The sequence below is a fragment of the Nycticebus coucang genome, chromosome 5 (genome assembly GCF_027406575.1).
Source record: "Nycticebus coucang isolate mNycCou1 chromosome 5, mNycCou1.pri, whole genome shotgun sequence".
Lineage (NCBI taxonomy): Eukaryota > Metazoa > Chordata > Mammalia > Primates > Lorisidae > Nycticebus > Nycticebus coucang.
Window position 1 is genome coordinate 141,301,193 of NC_069784.1, and position 9,377 is coordinate 141,310,569.

The window sequence follows — 9,377 nt, forward strand, 5'->3', positions numbered from 1 at the left end:
GAGACAGGGACTGGTCTCAGGGCTGTAAACAAAGGGTCTCAAGTCACCAAATAAACTATTGGCAAGAGAATTTATCAGACTTCCCCAGAATTATGACAGTTTAAATAACTCAAAACAATACAATGACTAGAAACTTTAAACAAGGCATCACTTTCCATCTAATACTGGGCAAATTAAAATACGGTAAAACAGTGTTGCCTGGAAAAGAGTGAGTGGCCCCGCTGTGGGGGGAGCTGTCTGGCAATAACACAGAGAATTAAAACCTTGACTCAGCAATCCTATTTTTGTAACTTACTCTAAGGATGGTGTCACAAAGGCTAGTAAAGGCTTATCCAAACAACATCCCTGTGCCCCCATTTATTCTAGGGGCCTGAAAACACAAGGTTTATCTGTGGTGATGCACTCTGCAGTCCCAAAGTCACATGGCAGGAAGATAAACATGCAAGAAAATATTTAAGACATTGTGTTTTAAGTAGAAAGAGAGTGGGGAAAGGAAGTTATAAAACACCAAATGCATGCAGGCTGTAAACATAATACATGGGGGGAGCTAAACTTTGTATAGCAAAACGTTGCATCTCTAGGTGGCTGGGCATTATTCTTTAATGCCTGAATTATCCAAAGACAAAATATTTCCTGTCATATTGATTCAAAAGTAAACAAACGTTTTATCTGCAAAGGAGTTGAGAAGGTTCAAGCAGGTTAGATTCTTCAGCCACAGCTGAGCCACCCCAGGAGCCCCGGGACCCAGGGCCCTGTCGCCACTCACCTCGAGCACCAGGCCATGCCCACAGGGCCAACAGGAACAGCCCACACAGCATCCTTCTGCCCAGGGCCAACTCCTGGGAATGAACACAGCCGAGTCAGTTACCAGGGTGCAGCTGCAACTTTGAGTGTGCCGGAAACATTCACTCACACCACCATTCACAAACAATTTGCTCATAAAGGTTAGAAACAAATGGATTTGTGGGGGGTTAAAAGCTAGTAAGAAATTTGCTTCTCAAACAGGATTTTTCTAACTACAGCTAATGGTTATGGGGCTGGCATCATTGACAAACACTGTACTAATTATGTTCTAAGTATTCACGGTTAATTTATTCCTTGGATTGACCTAGGAGGAAATGCCATTCCTATTGTGTCCATTCTGCAGATGAGCAAATGGAGGGCAAGAAAGCAAAGCAGTCACCCAGATGAATCCCTGGGAAATGGAGCCAAGACTCAGCCGCAGGAAGCTGGACTTTATAAATACCCACCCTAGCAAAAACGATCGCTGAAGACATTTTGCACAAATATCCAAGAAAAAAAGTTATGCATAACTTAATTAAATAGAATAAATATTAACCGTTTATAAAAGAAATAAACTTGATTTGGCACATTATACTTGTAAAAAACAGACTATTTTACTTAGCAATAATCTTTACCCTGCTTTTCTATTTTCCTTTAGGCTTATTTTTCCATCTTGAGGATTCTAAATTGGCTTGGCTCAGAGGAGGCTGAGCCAGAAGTCAGGAGACCTGGACTGGAGCCGGCCCACTGTTAACCCCCGAGGGTTGCAGCTCCCTGGCCTCCCTACTAGCCTTTTGGGGGCCATGGCTCCGGGGCCCCTCCCAGCAATGTATTCACATCTGGCTCCATGGAGCCTAAGCAATGCTGAGACCCTAATTCCTCCCATGTTTAAAATATAAAAGCTCATTCACTTCTGACTGTTAAAGAAATCCAAGGAATCTCCCTCCCCAGAAACACTGGGTAAACTGGACATAGTCACCTTCCAGGAATGGAGATGCACTCCCCAGGGGGGAAGAATGCTTGGCAGCCCCCCAGGGCCCCTTCTGGAAACCAGAGCTTGCCAGGCACAGTGCTGGGCCGGGTTGCTGATGATCCCCAGGGCACAGGAGGTGGAGCAGGGCAGCAGCCCAGGGCACCTGCACCCCACTTAGCTGTCAGCCACAGCCTGAGTAACCCCAGCAACTCACTGAACCCCTCTGTCTTTTAAAACATCTGCCTCATTGGTGTTATAAGAAATAAATTAAGCAAATGAATATTGGAAGGTTCTGATTCAGCACAACAATGGGGGGCTTGGGGCAGTGGGCTGTGTGTTGTGTGTCTGGAATGGTTCCCTCTCTGACTCTCTAACACATCTCAGCAAGAGGTGCTACTACCAGGGCCTGGACATAGGGTTCTTGAGAAGAAGAAATTGCCAGTAAACACTGACCTGTGTTGGCAACAGTGCTGGTGCACAGTGAGCTCCACAGAGGGGCCCTGGGGTAACCAGTGGACGGTATTACAGATGGGGAGGTCCTCCCTGTGTCTTCCCCACAGGCCAGATGTGAGCCCCAGTGACTGTCTGTCCCTCCCGGTGCCTCCCTGCAAGTCACTTATGTGACACTTGCTCTGCAAGTTGAGCTCTATCCAGAACAATAAATGCTGCCGTTCTGATGTCTGGCTTCAGGAGTACGGGGTTAAAGAGAGTAAAATAAACTCTGTTGTGACAAAGCCAAATTCTGCTCTGTCTCCGACCCACTGAGACAGATCCTGAAACAGCAGGGGCTGAAGGAAGACGTGTCAGTGGTCTGTCATTTGTCAAGCAGGCGGGCATGAGGCGCCCATCTCACCACATGGGATTGTGACAAGAGAAAAGGAGAATAAAGGACAGAGGATGGACGGTCCAGACCCAGCCTCACTGCACCCCAGGCCCTTCCACAGCCGTCGGGCACACACCCCGCAGGAGCTCTACCACGCATCTGTACAGTTGCTTATGGTTGTATTTTTTCAAAAGAAGATGTCCAATGATACTATGCAACAGAATAAAATTTGAATTTGTGAAGACTTTTTAAAATCCCTTTCATAGGAGCAAAGTAAAAGGTAACTTTGCTGAGCCTTGAGGGATTGCAGCCAGCCCTGCTCCCTTCATCAGTATCCAGGCCGACAGCCAGCTGGCTCTTTATATGCAAATTATCCCCAAAAGCTTTTAAAATAATGGCATTCCCTGCCAGTCCTGGTGCTTTTCATAGGTTCACTGTAAATTACTTGCTAGTAACATTCCAAAACACTTTTTCAACTTTCACTGTGCAGAATCAGAGTTTCTATAATCTCTGATTATTTTTCACATTCTCAAGAAATCTTTGCTTATTCTTTTCTCCTGGTTCCTCCTCAGTCACAAAGCATCACGTAGAAATATTTTGTTCTAAAGTTGAAAATACAGAGGGTGCCAAAAAATATATATGCATATTTTAAGAAAGGAAAAAACATATTAAAGCTATAATACTCAATATTTACCAATACCAGAAGATGACTATAAGTTACACGGAGCGCCTCCTGTAATTGCAGAAGTGAAATCATCACTTGAGTATTACAAATTTAATACAGCTTTTTTCTTTCTTAAAATGTGTGTGTGTGTGTATACACACATATATATACACATATGTATATATTTGGCACCCTCTGTATAAACATTTACCCAATGGTCCCAGGCAGGTACCTACATTAAAACAGTAGCAATCACTAAAGTGGCTACGTGCCAGGGAAGGGGGCTGGCATAGCTACCTTAAGTAAATGCTTAAAAGGAGTTTGCTTGCCCCAGTTCTTCAATTAAGTAGCAAAATATTGTAGGAAAGAATATTTGCTGTTTGTTGTTTTAACATGTCACTCGCCCGCTATTAAGAATCTCTATTCTACTTTTTCCCCCTTTCCTCTCTTAGAAATCAAGAACTTTTCCTGAAAATTGTAGTACAATGAAATGGTTTAGTTAATTTAAAAAACAATCTTACCTGCTGTGGAAAAATGATAGAGTGACAACTGATTTAAGTGTCCCGAGGAAAGTCCAGAAAGAGTGAGGCTGTGCTGGCGTGCAGGAGCAGCCGGGCCCCTCCGAGCAGGACGCCGGCAGACGTGGCCTCCCTGGCTCCCGCAGCCCCCAGCTGCTTTATATGCACTTTCTCCTACAGGGAGCTGTCAATCACATATGCGAGGAAGCGTGTTTAATTCATTCCTTCGAAGCAATGACATAATTCCTCCTTCTGATCTCACCATTCGCTCTGAGTACCTGGTGCCTGAGTCCAAGCCCAGCCTCTCTGGCTGGACACCCCGCCTCTGTGTCCACCCCGGACTCTGCCAGACTGGGACAGGAAGGAGCCAGATGGAGAGAGAAAAGGCAGGGACTCACTTTTCCTGTCTTCTTTCAGGAAATAAAATGCTATAAATAAAACTAACAAAATTGGCTAGAACTCCCCATTTTGCTTAAGAGAAAAAAATGCAAGTTCTATGCTGTAAACATGTTTCACATTACCCAATCTGATACTGGTCTTTTTAAGCCAAATAAATGACAATCAGTAAGTTGTAAAATAAATCAGTGGGTATAAATGATCAGTCTGTATATCGATGAAGTTATTATATTGGATGAATTAATTTTATCACATGCAAAATATAATGTTTAATCTAAAAGGAAGCACCGAGGCAGTTGGGAGGCTGACAGGAGGCCCTGTGGCTTCTGGGGGATGGATTTTAACCCAAACCTACTGCCTCCACTCACAGAGGGCGCCTAGGACCTGCCCTGCAGCTGGCTGCCACCTGGCCAACCCCACTTGACGCAACTTTCCCAGTGTGTGAAACAGCCGCAGCAGATTCCTCAAGTCTCAGTTAGGGGGACAGCCGAACGCAAAGCTGCCTCGGAACGAGGACTCCAGAGAGGCGGAAACAGTGGCAGCCCTACCGCTCACCCAGCCCAAGGTCAGAGCCAGAGTGGACAGTGGACAAGAGGAGGAAGGAATGTCCTCAGGTCTGGGTGGACTGTGGGTGGGGGAAGGTGGCATGTCCCCAGGTCAGGGTAGACTGTGGATGGGGGAGGGGATGCATGTCCCCAAGTCAGGGTGGGCTGTGGATGGGGGAAGGTGGCATGTCCCCAGGTCAGGGTGGACTGTGGATGGGGAGGGGCCATATGTGGCCAGGTCAGGATGGACTGTGGATGGGGGAGGGGCCACATGTGGCCAGGTCAGGGTGGACTGTGGATGGGGGAGGGGCCACATGTGGCCAGGTCAGGGTGAATGTGGATGGGGGAAGGGGCCACATGTGGCCAGGTCAGGGTGGACTGTGGATGGGGGAGGGGCCACATGTGGCCAGGTCAGGGTGGACTGTGGATGGGGGAAGGGGACACATGTGGCCAGGTCAGGGTGGACTGTGGATGGGGAAGGCGCCACATGTGGCCAGGTCAGGGTGGACTGTGGATGAGGGAAGGGGCCACATGTAGCCAGGTCAGGGTGGACTGTGGATGGGGAAGGGGCCACATGTGGCCAGGTCAGGGTGGACGTGGATGGGGGAAGGGGCCACATGTGGCCAGGTCAGGGTGGACTGTAGATGGGGGAAGGGGCCACATGTGGCCATGTCAGGGTGGACTGTGGATGGGGGAGGGGTCACATGTCCCCAGGTCAGGGTGGACGTGGATGGGGGAAGGGGCCACATGTGGCCATGTCAGGGTGGACTGTGGATGGGGGAATGGGCCACATGTGGCCAGGTCAGGGTGGACTGTGGATGGGGGAGGGGCCACGTGTGGCCAGGTCAGGGTGGATGTGGATGGGGGAAGGGGCCACGTGTGGCCAGGTCAGGGTGGACTGTGGATGGGGGAATGGGCCACATGTGGCCAGGTCAGGGTGAACTGTGGATGGGGGAATGGGCCACGTGTGGCCAGGTCAGGGTGGACTGTGGATGGGGGAGGGGCCACTTGTGGCCAGGTCAGGGTGGATGTGGATGGGGGAAGGGGCCACATGTGGCCAGGTCAGGGTGGACTGTGGATGGGGGAAGGGGCCACATGTGGCCAGGTCAGGGTTGACTGTGGATGGGGGAGGGGTCACATGTCCCCAGGTCAGGGTGGATGTGGATGGGGGAAGGGGCCACATGTGGCCAGGTCAGGGTGGACTGTGGATGGGGGAGGGGTCATATGTCCCCAGGTCAGGGTGGACGTGGATGGGGGAAGGGGCCACATGTGGCCAGGTCAGGGTGGACTGTGGATGGGGAGGGGCCACATGTCCCCAGGTCAGGGTTGAGGGGACAATGGCCCCATCCCTCAGTTCAGGTTTGGTGGTAAGTTAATGAAAGAACATTGGATCAAGCACTCAGCACCTGCTTCTCTGACAGGGAGCGCCTAGGGGATCCCAGACTTCCCAGTGCCTGGATTCCGGCTGGGTCTGGGTCACAGAGGCAGAGGACAACAGCCTTGCCACCTCCACCCTCTAGATCTTCCGCAGGGGAATCGGGGCCAGGGTTGGTTCAGTCTTGTGCACCGATGATTTTTCTTCTGGCAATTGTCTCCAGATCACATGGAACCACCTCAGTTTTTGACAAGAGAGGTAGGAGGCCACCCTCAGAGCGTATGTGTTGTGTTTTTAAAGTGAGACACGTGGCTTCAGGTCAGCTAGTTGGCAACCAAGTCATCATTTGGATTTAAAAGTCCAGAGTCAAGTTTATATAAATAGATTAGTGTTTTCTAAATTTCAAAGTAAAGTTACATGTAACTCTCTTTCCCTTGAAGAATTTTCAGTGGATAGTTATCAAGTTGTTAGTTTATCTTTTTTAGTTCGTGGGTTAGGTGTTTCTGGGGTTGGAAAGTGAAGGTTTGGGTCTTGTGCCTCATCGTGACAACAAATGCTGCTGCCTGTGTCCCCTCCTCGCCAACTGCTTATTTCTGTCACCTGCACTCCCAAGCAGAGCTGTAGGACCAAGAGCAGTCCTGCTAGTGGGCACGTCAGGAACATGTGAAGAGCAGCCCTCAGCACTGGGGGAAGAAGCCTCCATGTTCAGAAGGGCACCTGATCCCAGGCATTGGGAGACAGGAATTTTTCCTCCAAGTCTTCCCGCTGGAGCATCAGGGAGGGCTTTTCAGAGGAGACAGAGGTAAGTGATTGTGACGTGGCAGGTGGACAGTGGTCCAAGTGGGGCATGAGTGGAGTATGAGGGACAGCAAGCTGCTGGAGCACAGGTTGCTCAGACGTGGGATGGTGTCCAGCCCAAGGCACTGGCAGCACACCCCACAGGCCCACAGGTGTGAGCGGCCAAAAGAGATTCCTGGTGCGATGAAGTCAGACTTCATGGCCCTTTGGCAGATGGACCACGGGGGACAGTGGGGAAACCTCCTGGCCACCTGCCCTGCTGCAAATAAGGATGGAGGGGACACAATGATGGAACCACCAAACAAGGCAGTGGTCGAAGCAGGAAAGCCAAGAGTGATGGCAGCGAAGCGTCCTGTGTGGAACGTCTAGAGGTGACTGCACAGGGGCTGAGGGCTGCACTGTGCCCACCCGGAACCTGAGAATGTGAACTTGCCAGAAATATGGTTGTCTTTGCAGATGAGATCACATGGAGAGGAGGCCACCCTGGAGTGAGGATTCACGCCTACACCATTCGATGAAGGGGGCAAAGACTGGAATGAGGCCCAGAGGGTCTCCGACAGTGGCCAGTGACACCAGGTGCTGCAGGGGACAGGGAAGTGGCCCCTAGCCCTACAAACCTTCAGAGGGAAAGGGCTGGCCCCCAGAGCTGCAGGACCCGGCTGGGGTACCAAGTTGCAGCACTGCCCTGTGGGAGCCCCAGGACCAGCTCAGACATGGCCATCACAGTAGAGCAGACACAGCATAAAGTGGTTCGCACAGAGGTTTTGTTTCCTGGTGCAGATGAAAGCTATGCTAACTCTACACTGTACTCTGGGAAGAGCATAATACATTGCTGAATTAAAATTTTTGCTAAAAGAAAATGCAAAGGACAATCTGAGCCTCCAGCAAGTCATGATCTGGCTGCTCCTGGTGGAGGGTCCTGGAGGTGGGGGCAGCTGGGACAGGTTTCTTAAAAAAGAGACAACAATAAGGTCTCCCACACAGACTGACTGTTGCCCCCATGAAAGTTTTCTCTGCCAGCATTTTACCTACGGTCCAACTGCTTCCAAAATTAGTTCAGTCCTCAAACACGCTGTTGCTGCTGTCGGCTCAGTTTATCCAACACTCTGAATCCTTTCTTGTCGTTTCAACAGTGTTGACAGCATCTTCCCTAGGAGCTGACTCCATCTCCAGAAACCATTTTGCAGAGCAAGAAGCAACTTACCTGCTCAGAATCTATCATAAGACAGCAGAGACTCAGCACAGTCTTGGAGGACGTGGCTGGTCACTGAATGCAGAGACTCGGCGCAGTCCTGGTGGACGTGGCTGGTCACTGACTGCAGAGACTCGGTGCAGTCTCGGAGGACATGGCTGGTCACTGACTGCAGAGACTCGGCGCAGTCCTGGTGGACGTGGCTGATCACTGACTGCAGAGACTTGGCGCAGTCTCGGTGGACGTGGCTGGTCACTGACTGCAGAGACTCGGCGTAGTCTTGGTGGACGTGGCTGGTCCCTGACTGCAGAGACTCGGTGCAGTCTCGGTGGACGTGGCTGGTCACTGACTGCAGAGACTCAGCACAGTCTTCGTGGATGTGGCTGGTCACTGACTGCAGAGACTCGGCGCAGTCCTGGTGGACATGGCTGGTCACTGACTGCAGAGACTCGTCACAGTCTCGGGGGACGTGGCTGGTCACTGACTGCAGAGACTCGGCGCTGTCTCGGTGGACGTGGCTGGTCACTGACTGCAGAGACTCAGTGCAGTCTTGGAGGATGTGGCTGGTCACTGACTGCAGAGACTCAGCATAGTCTTGGTGGATGTGGCTGGTCACTGACTGCAGAGACTCAGTGCAGTCTTGGAGGACGTGGCTGGTCACTGACTGTAGAGACTCAGCATAGTCTTGGTGGATGTGGCTGGTCACTGACTGCAGAGACTCAGTGCAGTCTCGGTGGACGTAGCTGGTCACTGACTGCAGAGACTCGGCAGAGTCTTGGAGGATGTGGCTGGTCACTGACTGCAGAGACTCAGTGCAGTCTTGGAGGACGTGGCTGGTCACTGACTGCGGAGACTCAGCATAGTCTTGGTGGATGTGGCTGGTCACTGACTGCAGAGACTCGGTGCAGTCTTGGTGGACGTGGCTGGTCACTGACCGCAGAGACTCAGTGCAGTCTCGGTGGACGTGGCTGGTCACTGACTGCAGAGACTCGGCGGAGTCTTGGAGGATGTGGCTGGTCACTGACTGCAGAGACTCAGTGCAGTCTTGGAGGACGTGGCTGGTCACTGACTGCAGAGACTCAGCATAGTCTTGGTGGATGTGGCTGGTCACTGACTGCAGAGACTCAGTGCCGTCTTGGAGGATGTGGCTGGTCACTGACTGCAGAGACTCAGTGCAGTCTTGGTGGACGTGGCTGGTCACTGACTGCAGAGACTCAGCACAGTCTTGGAGGACGTGGCTGGTCACTGACTGCAGAGACTCGGCGGAGTCTTGGAGGATGTGGCTGGTCACTGACTGCAGAGACTCAGTG

At 51.1% G+C, this 9,377-nt stretch overlaps 1 protein-coding gene across 2 annotated transcripts in view; it reads right to left on the bottom strand.

Moving 5' to 3' along the window:
* The window catches only part of THBS2 (thrombospondin 2), a 31,352-nt gene extending 27,302 nt beyond the window's left edge, over nucleotides 1-4,050 (bottom strand). For both annotated transcript variants that reach the window (XM_053591951.1, XM_053591952.1), the window contains exons 1-2: nucleotides 3,765-4,050; nucleotides 767-839 (exon numbers count right to left, since the gene is read on the bottom strand). In XM_053591951.1, the coding sequence (XP_053447926.1) occupies nucleotides 767-818 (52 nt within the window). In that variant the 5' untranslated portion in view covers nucleotides 819-839; nucleotides 3,765-4,050. The remainder of the gene's footprint in view (nucleotides 1-766; nucleotides 840-3,764) is intronic.
* Between the last annotated feature and the right edge of the window lie 5,327 nt (nucleotides 4,051-9,377).